The sequence below is a fragment of the Pyrus communis genome, chromosome 12 (assembly GCF_963583255.1).
Source record: "Pyrus communis chromosome 12, drPyrComm1.1, whole genome shotgun sequence".
In the NCBI taxonomy this organism is placed as follows: Eukaryota; Viridiplantae; Streptophyta; class Magnoliopsida; order Rosales; family Rosaceae; genus Pyrus; species Pyrus communis.
This window is the reverse complement of record NC_084814.1, coordinates 25,390,244-25,404,860: the sequence shown is the minus strand read 5'-3', so window position 1 is coordinate 25,404,860 and position 14,617 is coordinate 25,390,244. Positions and strand designations below refer to the sequence as shown.

The following is a 14,617-nucleotide window of genomic DNA, read 5'->3' as shown; positions in this document are numbered from 1 at the left end:
ATTAATCGACAGTACTAGCTCTGGTTTGATTCTGAATTTGGTTATATATAGGTGAAACCTAGAAATAAGACACAAGGAACGAAAGGCCACCCTGAAGAATTCGAGGGATGAATTTTACGGAATTATGGCATTGGCCATTACGTACTAGTGACAGTATACCTGCAAGTTATGCCATGTTGATGCCCCATTAAACTATCTGAGTTTCTGTTGATTATTGGCTCAAACAATGTAGTCTAAAACCAACAAATGATTTCGGCTACTTTTGTGGTCAAAATTGGTGGTTGGCATGCTACATGTGGGAAACAAAAAATGGATGCTCTTATGCCTAATTTGTGGTCAAAATTGGATGCACTTATGCCTAATTCTTTTTGACTTGATGAGAGGCCTTTGGCCTATAAAAGGAGGTGTAGGCATAACTCAAAAATAACAAGGAAGAAAGAAAAATAGCAAGAAGCCATTCGGCATAGAGAATAATTTTTCTCAAATTGTCTTGCTTTGTATTTTTGGTTTTCTCTTCCTATTGTAAGTGTGTGAGCTTGGGTTATTCGGGTTTTTGGGAAATTGAGTGATAAACACTATTGTATGTTCTCATTGATTATAGTGGAATACTCCGTTGTCTCCAAACTGGATGTAGGCATTGCCGAACCAGTATAAATCTTGGTGTTCTTGTTGGTATTGTTCCATTTATCTTTTGTCAATTATTGTGGTTTATTTTCACTCACACTTGGTTGACGCTTCCGCACAACAGTTTCTACATTGTGCACGTTTGTCTAGCAGGGTTTTATTACAGTTTCTGCTTTTTTGGGAATGGTTATTGCGAAGTGATGAATTGCATGCGTGCATGTTTTCGTGTTTATTTGGTATGAATGTGATGACCTCTGTATAAGTGTGGCTACTATAATCGTATTTATCAGGGTGAGGAACAGATCTGGAAATATGTACGAGCAGAGGTCCTCCCTACTGCAAGCCATAATCATGAGTTAGCGTTGGGAATTGTTATTAGCACTCCAAAAATCTCATTCTACACTCCAAACTTTCTATATTAGGAAAGAAAAATACATTTGTGAGGAGTGTAGAATGAGATTTTTGAAGTGTCAATAACACTTCCCTTAACGTTTAGGGTTTAATAATTAATTCCTAAATAGATACTTAAATGGACAGGAAAACGATTTATGCACTTTCTTTTTCTCGCATGTCACCCTTTTTTTATTATAACTGCTAGATTGAGTTTGTTAAAAAAAAAAAACTGTTAAATTGAGTAAATCAAAAGAGACTTGAAGGACAAAAACAAAAGAAAAAATGGAAATAGTAGAAACGAGAGTGCGTAAATCATTTCCTTGGTGAAAAATGAGTTCAAGGTTGGTTTGCTGCTTTGCCTCGAGCCTCTACATAGAGGCCTCTGGGTGGCTAAACACATGGACCAATCTTCAGTTTTGTGGCCCAATGGATATGTACCAGCTAAGTATCTTCTATTCTATAGGTTTTTACTTAACCACTTATCAAACCCTACTTAATAGAGAGATTTTCAGTATACACGGTCTGGTATATTTAAATATTATAATATAAATAATTTGATACTTGAATAAAAACAATTTCAATCACTTATATTGTGACATTTAATATATCAGATTATGTTCCCTGCATAATAAAAAATTTCTTCACTTAATGGGTGTGACCACGCAATAGTAGGTGCCCTAGACAAATCCCTAATTAAAGTGCAACACACTGTATGAGTTGATTTGTTCATGCACTAGTCCAAAAGATAAGAGATATATGCCTGCTTTCCCTAATTATGAGGCTTTAATTTATACAAATACCAAACACACATATATGCGATGTATCGCTGAAAAAACTAATTTCATACCCTTTTCATTTTTTAAAATTGCTTCTTTTTTGTAATTAATTGATGGACAAACGGCTTTTTTTTCAGAGACTTTTTGTGAAACACATGCCTGTGTTTTAAGGCTTTTTCATCCATTAAAATATAATTATTTTTATGTGATGATGATCGACGTATGCATTTACCTAAATTCATCTCCCTTTTCTCTCTATAAGCACCCTAAAAGCTTAAGCCAAAGTCAATTTTTGCCGTCCACAAGTTCAATGTGAATCCACACTATATATATATATATATATATATGTATATATATGTCCCAATTTCCAACAAATTAAAGCCACTTAATTCGAAATGTATCCACCATCTTTCTTCTCTTTGGTAAAATGGAAGTGTCCACCATCGATAAGGATCCATACCAATATTACCTTAAATATTTTCTTCTTTGGCATTGCAGTCTTGCACCAAAGAAGGAGCTTTATTATCCGACTTTATCTCTTAAATATTGCCCTTCACTCACAAAAAAGGTTTTCTTAAACTCTCACGAGGACTCCAATTCAAACATTGCACTTAATTAAGGCTTTAAGCTTGTGCTTCTGTCTGCCATCTTTCCCAAGTTTCCAACTAATTAACATGCGCCATCTTAATCAGACCGCTCCTTCTGCTTACTAATCAGTATGTTATCTGCATTAACGTTTATTCACTATTCATGTTTTGATGACTGTTTACCTCATTATTTCATTCACCATTTGGATGCCAAAGTCTAAACCAGTCTCCTGAATCTATTCCTTGATTTACTCTTGTGAAAAAATATCATTTTGACGAAAGGATATTCTACTTTTATCTTCAAGGAAGCTGATTCAAACTTTGGATTAACAAAACAGCACACTATCTGACCAACTAATCTAATTCTTATGTTGCTTGTGAAAAAAATTAATTTAGGTGTCGTTTGATAACTACTTCGTTTTCACTTTTTTGAAAATTGAAAGTAGTTAACAATTTAGTTTGTAAACTACTTTCAGTTTTCAAAAAAGTGAAAAGTGAAAACTCAAAGGCCAAATTTTTTAATATGGAGAAAGTACGTAGTTTTTATTTTTTTTAAACAGTAATGTTAGGAAGACTAAATTTGCAAATCAAAGAATGTGTCTTATTAGGCACGTTTATCAACAATTAAGTCATAATCAAATTATTAACTTTTATGTCATTTAGTTTATAAAATTTTAACTACATATTTAGTATTCATAGCATTACTCATCCTTTTCAAAAAATGAAAACTAAAAACGAAATAATTATCAAACAACTTTATCTATGACTACTCATTATTTATTCGATGAAAAGAAGAAAAAAAGGTCCATGACTCAAAAGGAGAGAAACATGCATGATCTTTCGCAAACTCTGTTGTCCCTCTACGCTGAGTGGTACTTCCAATCTCGTATATTTCTTGGTTTGATCACAAAAAGATTTGGAACCAAGATGAGATTTGCATAGGAAGCCAAAAACATTACTCAATCTGCCCAAAAAAACAGAGTTTGGTCAATTCTTTCATTTTTTTTAGTAAAAATAAATAAACTTTGGTAAACTTCAACATTACATCAAAATCATCTATAAAACGAAAAACAGTTTAATAGAACAACAAAAACACCATGCCAAAGGAGAAAACCAATTCTTTCGTTTCTCTATTATTTTTATTCTCTCTTGACAAACACAAAATTATAACTTATCCTAAACTATTTGTAGAAAATTCAAATTTAGATACAACGAGAAAGAATACTGCTCTAGTTAACTTGGCTGATAGAAATCAGCCATTTTTTTTCTTCGTGAGCTTGTCCAAAGCTGGTATTTAGGATTGATCCATTTTTTGTCTTTGTGACACCAATTGCTAATTTATCGAATAAAGCACGCAATTTGGGGAGTGAAGAAATGATGAATTAGTTTAAGAAATTCATGCGATTCAAGTTCAAGAAAAGTGGGGGGTTGTTGTTTGCTTCTTGTGAGAGATAAGGCGAAAGCAAATGCATGGAGAAAGAGTTAAAACTGATGATAAATACAAGAGCTTCTTGCACTTAGAAAACAAGAAACCTCCATTGCAGTGCGTGCAGTGAAGGCATGGTGTTTGGAGTTTTGGATTTCAAAGAGAGTTGTGAGATTAGCACGTCGATCTCTGTCCCCCATTTGCTTTCATTCCTTTGTGAACCCCAAGCCCCCATGGTCCTCATCATTAACTTCAAAGCATGCTTCTGAGTTTTCATCACTTCCAGGGTTTAATTTTCCATTATATTATTTATTTAATTAATTTGATTTCATCTCCCAAGTTAATTTCAAAGCCAATCATATGTTAGAATGTCAGTATTTAACATAAATTAATCTGTTACCTTTAAAGGTATTCACAGAATGAACTATTTTAAACAATATTATCCCATGGATTAAAATGTTCTCTGTATCATCAAAACTTCACTATACTACCTGTCTGGCATGAAAACCATTTCTTCCTTGAGAAATGGTAAGGAGACTCTAGACTCTTTATTGACTGTATGCCCTTAATGTTTTTGGTATAATATTTTATAGGAGCTTTTAGATATTAATATGAAATTGACATTAAACTCAAAGAGTCCACGGAGAGTCACACTCTAAAAGAGTCTCCTAAGCATTTCTCCTTATTTTTTGAGAGAGAAGAATAAGGCAGCGTTTGGTTAGCATCGTAGAAAAAAAGAGAGAGAGTACTTTTCTACTTTTAGCTAGGCGTAAAAAGCAGAAAGGAAGAACTCAATGCCAGTATATTCCAAAAGCCTCAAGGCACTTCTTTTGATAACCTCAACAATATTTCTCCAACTAATCTTCGCAAGTATGAAAGTGTAGTTCAATTGGTTAAAACAACAATTATTCCTATACTAAATCCTCTCATTCTTGCTATCGTTTGTGTTACAAATAATATAATATAGGATTAACAACTTCCATATGTGTGTGCATAATATTTTCATGAACAATACTTTCCTCATTTTTAGCAAGGAAAAATTCCTCATTTTTCTATTGCGTCATCGCTTTATCATGTAAACACCATCATTGAAACTATTGATTTCCTTTACCATCTTCTAAAACTCATTCCTTACAAATTGATTTGAATTGGAGTTCATATGACCATTCATATGTGTAAAACAAATCAATGATAATAAGTAGTATCCTCATGTTAAACTGACGCAACTAGATATATAACAAGAGAAATCGAACGAAATTCCATGTTAGAATTTACTAGCAAATAAACTGAAGTCCATCAACAATCCAGAAAATAGAGATATCTCTAATTCTAATTGATAATATTATGAATGAATACAAACCTAAGGCCAAGATGACCCATTTATTATGTAACTTAACCCTGTAAACCTTAAGAATTCAAATGGTAAAGGAATTAAACAAATAATAAATTATCAAAAAGATCCTAAAATACTAGTCCTGTTTTGACAGTAGCAAAGAATTTGAGTTCAATTTCTTTGATTGAAATGAATGAGTAAACAATCTTCAAATTAAATGAATTTTTCTAGAAATGATTTTTAGAGTATAATAGAGATAATAAACCGTTCTGGTTATGACATTAGTAATGAAATGATATCGTGTTAGGAGGAAGGGGATCTTACCTCCTTACTGGGAAAGAGGAAAGTATTGTCCGATCTTCATTGTCGTTTAACAAAAGTAGTACTATTTAACCACAAGAAACTAACATGCGTAGCTCTTACCTACAATAATATAGCTAACCATTATTAAGTGTGATCGGATGTCCAAATAGAATTATTGCGAAGAAATATTATGGTAGTCTCAAGACACAAGAGTGGAGTGTATAATGTTGTTCCATGGACACAAATATACAAGTCCAAAATGAAATAGCACGGCATATGGCATAGCTAGGATTGTAGTCTTCCTCTAAGTTGTGATTGGCGTCTAATCCCACCTAAGAATTGACATGCAAGCGTTTGGACGTGCCAAATATGTGGTATGGCTTAGGAGCGGACAATTTAGGATCCATGTGATCAACACTATTATCCTCGCTTCTTCCCATGAAGATTATTCGTGGGTTTTGGCGTGCAATGTCAAAACTGATGGATTAAGACATGCAAACGTTATACGATGAATGCTTACACAACTTTTAAAATTGGAGCTCTTTATGGACTATATGACATTTTACAGTTTTAACGTTAATTATGTGTTAATATTGTAAAATCTTATGCTTTAAACATGAGATGACATAAAGTTCATAGAGAGTCTCACTTTTGAAATAATCCTCTGGACATTTCTCAACTTTATATTCGAATGCGCTATTACTTGCCATAATCTTCTTGATTGTTAACCACCAAAAATAGAAAGAAAAAAAAAAAGTAACGAAACGAACTATGGTGGTATTCCTATTTGATGACACACTCCGTGTACTTTTAATTTAATTTCATAAATTTGATTTAACTAATTTCAGTTATTTTAAGTCCATTGATCATCAAAAGTTCATTGACAGCTAGTTTATGGAAGGAGTGTTTTGGGATATCAGTTACAATTGACTTCAAAGTAAGTTTAGTTAGTTTTATGGAGATGTTCTGAGTAAAGTTTGAGAGTGAATGATTGTTTATTTAGAATGAAATTTAGCTAGTTTGTTGGAGATACTCTTGACATGAGTCAAAGATCGATTGATTCCTGGCTCAAAAGGGAGTTTAGCTAGTTTGTTAAAAATACTCTTGACTTGAGCCAAAGATCGATTGATTCCTAACTCAAAAGGAAGTTTAGTTAGTTTGCTAGAAATGCTTTTAACCCGAGCAAAAGATAGACATGCTTCTAACTAAAAATGGAGTTTAGCTAATATGCTAGAAATGTTGTGAGGTGAAATAAAAGATTGATCGGTTTTTTACTCGAAAACAAATTAACTAGTTTTTTGGAAATGCTCTTATCGATCATCCATAAGAGAGAAGGAAAGATGCAGAAGGCCTTTTGAAAGATTAAAAAGGTCCCCAAACAAAGAAACAACTAATTAGAGACACAGCCACCTCTAACCAAAATGCTTTTTCTCCACTTTATGCAACCAGTAGACCCATACAAGATAGAGCCACACACCAACTTACAAAGAAACTCAACTCTACATATATGTAATCAAATACCATCCCTTCTTAACCCTAAACCCAAATTACACTTCCTCTTTTTTCACCCCCCAAAAAAAAAAGAAAGGAAAAAAAAAAAAAAAGAGGAAAAAAACCAAACTGAAATTATAAAAAAGCAAAATACTTTCTGAGACCTGAAAAGCTGAGTGTGTTTGTGTTGGGGACTGCAAGTGCAAGCTTGCTCTCGCAACTGTCAAAGCTCTATTCTTTCTGCTTATTACCCACCCACACACGCTCCCCCATAAATCCCAAAACACACATGCTCTCCTCCTCCTCTTCCCCTTTTCATCATCAACCCCACCTCCACCGCCTTCCTCTTCCTTCTTCCACCACTACTTTCCTCCACAAATCCTCACCTCCCCAGAAACAGAGCAATAAGAATTAACTTTCCTGATTTTGGTTTTCACCAATCACCAAGATGATCACATTATCCGACTTCTACCACGTCATGACGGCGGTGGTGCCGCTCTACGTGGCCATGATCTTGGCCTACGGCTCCGTGAAGTGGTGGAAGATCTTCACCCCCGACCAGTGCTCCGGCATCAACCGCTTCGTCGCCCTCTTCGCCGTCCCCCTCCTCTCCTTCCACTTCATCTCCACCAACGACCCTTACAACATGAACACCCGCTTCATTGCCGCTGACACCCTCCAGAAGCTCATCGTCCTCGCCGTCCTCGGCGTCTGGACCAAAGTCAGCAAAAGGGGCTGCCTGGAATGGACGATCACTCTCTTCTCCGTCTCCACTCTGCCCAACACTCTGGTCATGGGAATCCCATTGCTCAAGGGAATGTACGGCGAATTTTCCGGGAGTTTGATGGTGCAGATCGTCGTCCTCCAGTGCATTATCTGGTACACTTTGATGCTTTTCATGTTCGAATACCGAGGAGCAAGACTCCTCATCTCCGAGCAGTTTCCCGACACGGCGGGATCCATTGTCTCCATCCACGTCGACTCCGATATTATGTCGCTCGACGGAAGACAACCCCTCGAGACTGAAGCGGAGATCAAGGAGGACGGCAAACTCCACGTCACTGTCAGAAAATCAAACGCTTCGCGGTCGGATATTTTATCGCGGCGGTCTCAGGGGCTGTCGTCCACCACCCCGCGGCCGTCGAATCTCACTAATGCGGAGATTTACTCCCTGCAGTCTTCGAGAAATCCGACGCCGAGAGGATCAAGTTTCAACCACACGGACTTCTACTCCATGATGGCTACCGGAAGGAACTCGAATTTCGGAGCTAACGATGTTTACGGGATGTCAGCGTCCAGAGGGCCGACTCCACGGCCATCAAATTTCGAGGAAGACGGTGGCGGCGGCGCTGTCAGCTCCGCTACTGGAAATAAGCCACGGTTTTACCACGGCGGACAGAATAATGCAGCGGCGCATTACCCGGCCCCAAACCCAGGGATGTTTTCTCCGACGGCGTCCAGAACCGTCACCGCTAATGCTAATAGCAATGCCATGAATGCAAAGAGAGCTAATGGGCAAGTTCAGAAAACAGAGGACAACAATGGCGGGAAGGATCTTCATATGTTTGTTTGGAGCTCAAGTGCTTCTCCTGTTTCAGATGTGTTTGGAAGCAATGAATACGGTGGTGCTGCCCATGATCACAAAGAAGTTAAATTGGCTGTGTCTCCTGGAAAAGGTACAAACTTCAAATATTTCTAAAAAAAAAGTTTGAATTTTTCCTGTTATTTTTTCTTATTTTGGTGACATGTGTTTTGTTTAATTTGATTGATTAACGGTGGGAACTTTTTGGATTTTAATTCAGTGGAGGGGAGGAGAGAGAATCAGGACGAGTATTTGGAGAGAGAAGATTTCAGGTTCGGAAACAGAGATCAGATGAACATGAACAATGAGGTTGAGAAAGGAGGGGATGGGATTGGAAAAGGCAAAGTGATGCCTCCAACAAGTGTGATGACAAGGCTTATTCTCATCATGGTTTGGAGAAAACTCATCAGAAACCCAAACACTTACTCCAGCTTGATCGGCCTCACTTGGTCTCTAGTCTCATTCAGGTAATCCCATCCAGTCCAGTCCAATCCAATCCAGTTCAATCCAATCTTCTATCTTGTTGAAGTGGGATTCTGTTCTTTCTTTCTTAATAATTATATTTTTGGTTATATTTCTTTTGCAGGTGGCACGTTCAAATGCCAGCCATTGTAGCGAAGTCCATCGCCATACTATCTGATGCAGGACTTGGCATGGCCATGTTCAGCCTTGGTCGGTGTTAGAAATTCCTTTTGTTTTTTCTTACAGTAATTTGGCACCTTTCATGCATTTTTTCAATCACAATTTATTATGCGTGCATAAAAATTGTACTTCGTAATTATAACGAGTTATTTTTACATATGCGTCATATTGTGATTTTTAAGAAAGCGGGGATTCTCCAGTGTCCTTTTATTCCTTTATTTATTAATAAGCATCTTTAATTATTAATGTTTTTAAAAAAGCAAGCAAAGAGATTGTCTAGGGTTTTTGATTTGATGTAATGGGTTGGTGTTAGTGATGATGAAAAGTCCATCACTCTTTTCTGTCTTTCACACATGACCGACTGTGACTGACAGACAAGTGGTGGTGGTGGTGGTGATGATCATGGTGTCTATGATGCCATGTTGCTGCTGTTGCCGCCTGCTGTTTGGCTAATCTGCTTCTTGATGTGATATATTTTTTGCAGGTTTGTTTATGGCTTTGCAGCCAAAGATCATAGCATGTGGAAACTCCGTTGCAGCTTTTGCCATGGCTGTGAGATTCCTTACAGGTCCAGCTGTCATGGCAGCTGCTTCCATTGCTGTTGGCTTAAGAGGCACTCTCTTACATGTTGCCATTGTACAGGTCACCTCCCTCCCTCTCTCTCCTCCCCCTCTCTCTCTCTCTCTCTCTTTCTCTCCCCATATTTTTCCTCTTCTGCCTCCTTCTGACACAACCAAAGCAATCCCACATAGCTTAACCTATGCTCCAAAAGCTTTCCTTTTATAATTATTTTGTTTGCTTAAAGATAATATTTTTTATTATTTTTCATTTGATTTTTTTTTGTTTTGTGAATTATTTTTAAATAAAATCATCATGGCATCTCACTGCTTTTCAGAAACATGGGCTGAGAAATTCCACTGCCAAAAGACTGAGCCAAAAGTTGTCCAAAAAAAAGAAAAAAAAGACTGAGCTAAAAAAACAAAATCAAATTCCAACTCAGTATATAATTATTAAAAAAATAAAAAAATAAAAACTGATTTATGTAATTACACAATGACTTGTTTGGACCTGTATGATTTATTTACACTGCACAACAAACATCTGTGCCATTGTTAACGTGTTTTTTTTTTGTTTGGCTATTTTGCCAAACAAAATATAACAGGCAGCCCTACCCCAAGGAATTGTTCCCTTTGTCTTTGCCAAGGAATACAATGTACACCCTGATATTCTCAGCACAGGGTAAGTAAATATTATAAATTATTTTAAAGTAAGTTTTATTTACTATTTTCTTTACTAATTAGACACTAATTAATTAATGATTCAAATAATTAATTTCAGGGTTATATTTGGAATGTTGATTGCGTTGCCCATAACGCTTGTTTACTACATTTTGTTGGGGCTATGAAGATGCTTTTGAGAGTAGTGGAGACCAACAAACAACAGTGGCTTTTGGCTTTTGCGTTTCATGCAGGCAGAAAGCAAGAAGCTCATAAACGCAAAGATGATGAGAAAGAAAGATTGAGAGAAGATAGAACATTGCAGGGAAGAAATGAATGAATGAAATCTTTTTTATTTTGATTAATCGTCTTTTTTCTTAGTAAAATTTGTAAAATGAGTTTGTAGTGAATTTAAGTTATAAAAAGAACGCTTTCTGTAGTTTATTTATTAGTTATAATTTTCTTTAAATTATATTTTGAAAATTATAATTAAGGTAGAAAAAGGGGAAGAAAAAAGTGAATGGGAAAGTTGATGTGATGATAACTTGTTATGTTACACCAGTGTTCTAATTCAGTATTATTCCAGTTCTATTCTATCGGTTCCATCTTTACAAGATTCCCAAGTTTTTCTATGCCTTGTCTACATATGAAAAAGTATGGAATCTTAGGGCCTGTTCGTTAACGTTATTCAAAATGATTTTTTGAAAAACTCTTTTGTAAAACGAGAATGACAAATAAAATTTTTCATTTTAAGGATTTGAAAACATGTCTGGTAGTTTAATCCGAAAATGATTTTGAGAATGAAAACACTGAAAACGTATCTAGTATTAAAGTTCTAAAAAAAGATAAATTTGTATTTGGAAGTAATGACAGCGGTGGTGGTGGGATGGTGGTTGAGACGAGAGTGTTGTTGGTAGCAATGGTGATTGGAGTAATGGTAGTAGTTGTGACAACACTAGGGGTATTAGAAGTGGTGGGATACAGGTTCTCACCAGGGGTAGAGGGTAATGTTGATGGTTGTGAGAATGGTGGTGGTAGCGATGGTGAGGGTTATAAGGTGGAGTGGCAATGGTGGTGGTGGCGATGATGGAGGAAGGTGGTGGTTGTGATGGTGGCGGTGGCAGTGGTGGTAGCTGTAACAGTCAGACAGTTAAGTGGTGATGACCATGGTGGTGGAGGTGCAGGTGGTGGTGGCGATCATGGTGAAACGGTGGCGGTAATAGCGATTTGGCAATTGTCAGACAATGGAGGTGGTGATGGTTGTCAGACAATGAAGGTGGTGATGGCTATGTGGCAAGGGTGATAAAGGTGGAGGATATAGTGGTGACAATGGTGGTGGGAGGTGGTGGCATTAAAGATGGTGACCATGATGGTGATGACGTTGAGACGGTGGAGAATGAGGAGGCGGTGGCAATGACGACAATAGTGGTGGCATAGATGATTTTATTTTTTGTTAGAAGTTTAACTTTGTTTTATAATGTATTTTTTTATTATTTTAAAATTGTACTTGAAAAACGGAAGAAACATCAATTTAAAAATAAAATAAAAAATTGCGTCCATCCAAGGGGTGTCCATTCTTATGCATTTAGGGCATTTTTTTGTAAGGAACAAATTTATAGGAAATGAATATCATTCTTTTTCATGTGTTTACTAATAATAAAAATTGTGTATTATTCTTATTCATGTGTTTACTAATAATCAATCATTTTCACAGAATGTCCATCCAAAAAATGAAAATAATAAGTGAATTTGTGTATCTCGTACCTTCTCATGCTTGGAAACTTAAGGTATGTAATTATTAAAGTGTGGTTGTTTATCTCATACATATTCTGTCACATCCTCATTTATTCTCATGATAACTAAACATGCACTTAGTTGTGATTGAAGTATTTTCAGTGAGTGAGATTTATTGCAGTTGTTATTTGGTCTTTTTTCAGTTAATTCCATGTCTTTATTATTAAGATTGCACAAATGTTTTAATCATATTTAATTTTATTAATCATTATTTATGCAAAAAATAGACGGTAAGATGAGAGATTAATATATAGGGGTGAATTCTTTTTTTTTTTTTTGTTGGGTGGAGGACTAATATAGTAAGAAATAACACACACACACACATATATATATATATATAGAAATTATTCTTTTTCTGATTATAGTTAATCAACTAAATATGTAGGAGCTTATATGCATGAAGATAGTGCAAGAAGGGCCCTCCACTACAAGATGGGGGTTTGATTTTGATGGGGACCTCTATGGAATATTGGGAGACAAAAGTCACAATCCAAGGTTTCCCTCTCCTTTTCTCTCACTCCATCCTTATAGTCTTTTAGTTACACACATTACCTTTTCTTGACACCTTTCCTTTTCATTTGATCGGGTTCCACTTCCATACTATTTAGTATTAAATGTTACGAGTATTAAATGGTATATGTTAGAATTAAATTTGTATACTATCGTGTGCAGAATAGATACACAAACTTAACAACCTGTAAAAGAACAAACGATCGTGAACAACCTTGGCACTAGTGGGATATTGGCCAAAAGTCCCCCAACGGTCAAGTTGGGCCATCTCCAACCGACCCGACCAAAGGACCATAGGGCTAAAAATAGCTTGGAATGACACGAAAACCGTCTCCAACCGAGGGTTAGGCCAAAGGGCTTATGGGCCCCACCGAGCCCAAACCCTAAATCAGGTTACGTCCTCATCTCCACTATCCGATCCAAATTCTTGTACGTACGGGGTTCCGTTCATCGTAGTTTCTGAATTTCCTACCATTGTATCATTTCTCCAGGGATTGATCAAGAAACTTTTCTAAGAAAAATTAATTGATACGACGTGTGAGAAATTCAATGTAACAAAAAATTCAAGAAACAAATGCAAGAGGCTTCTTCGAGTATTTGAATCAACTCTCAATGAAAGCACTAATTTGTCGATGCAAATTTCTGTCATCTTCCGTCTTGAAGAAAATACACCTGCAAAACATCAACACCTTTGATCAAAGACCTAAGCCTCACGCACCCACGAGGTGGGGGTGGGGGGGGGGGGGGGGTAGGCCAATGGATCTCTGATACCTAAGTCAGTTTCTTTGAGAGAGTAAAGTGTTTAGGGCTTTTTAGAGGTAGCAAAAACTCTGAAAATTTGGTAGAATATGGGGTATTTATAGGGATAGGGCCGGCCATAATGTTAGGGTTTTACCCTACACATGGCAGCATCCTATTGGCCAAGGTGTTTATGGAGAAATATTCTCAAAATATTCTCAAGATATTAAATAGGTAATAATATCTTGAGATAATGGTGTAATTATCCCTAATTTGTTTGAATTAGGATTACTTACTTGATTGGAGTCAATCTTCAATTGAGAATGTATTAAAAATAGGATTTGAGTAATTAATCCTTATCTTTAATGTTTTGATTTTTCCTTGCTAATGGCAGGTGAGCTGTGGGCGATCGTATTCAGCTGATGGGACCTTCAGAGGTGTGAGCTGCGCGTGGGAGTATCTAAGAAGCTTGTCCATTTATAGACTCCACAATATTGTCAGTAGATTATCGAGGCAATTTGCTTTGCTCCTCAGAAGCCATGGCCTGCCTGCACCAAAAAATGGGCATGCATAAAGCGTCAAGATGGTCCTCCATTGCTGTTCACAAAGTTCAAAAGCTAACAACTTATTTATATCGTTTTTCTTAGTTAAATCCCTAAAAAATTGAAAGAAAAAAAGAAGAAAAGAAAACCATTTCCTTCAAGATGTCACTTCCAACTTACCAACCATGTTCTAGAAACTGGATCTTTCTTCTCACTGAGTTTCCACATTGTTGCAAAAGGCAGCAGAAGTTACGTTCACATGGTTCAAAGAAAAGAGAAATTAAAGAAATTAAGAAGTATACAGAAACATCTTGGTGCTTTTGACTTCTACCAAATTAATTACAATATTTTCAAAGAAAGTTATGAGTTATCAAGTAAATTACGTGCTTTTCAAAATCTGGGATATTGTCAAGTGGATGTCGGTCGATCCAAACAACATAGTTTTTCACAACCTCGTACTTTTTTGCCCTATGTAGACGTAGCACGACACAATGGTGCGCTGAAAATAATTTGGAAGAATTTCTGAAAATTAATTAAAGCTGAATAGTTAGGTAATTATATATCTAGCTAGCTACATACATGTCATTGTTCATCTATGTTACGGTCACATACATAAATTTCTCAACTTAATGGTCCTTGAGTGGCCCTCAAATTGGTTA

At 36.3% G+C, this 14,617-nt stretch overlaps 1 protein-coding gene across 1 annotated transcript; it reads left to right on the top strand.

The window, feature by feature from the left end:
• The first annotated feature begins 7,246 nt into the window (after positions 1-7,246).
• LOC137710345 (probable auxin efflux carrier component 1c) lies at positions 7,247-10,872 on the top strand. Its single transcript, XM_068449298.1, has 6 exons — positions 7,247-8,609; positions 8,736-8,982; positions 9,102-9,187; positions 9,642-9,799; positions 10,320-10,396; positions 10,496-10,872. The coding sequence occupies exons 1-6, from the start codon at positions 7,382-7,384 to the stop codon at positions 10,560-10,562; spliced, it is 1,863 nt and encodes a 620-aa protein (XP_068305399.1). The 5' UTR covers positions 7,247-7,381; the 3' UTR covers positions 10,563-10,872.
• The last annotated feature ends 3,745 nt before the right edge of the window (positions 10,873-14,617 follow it).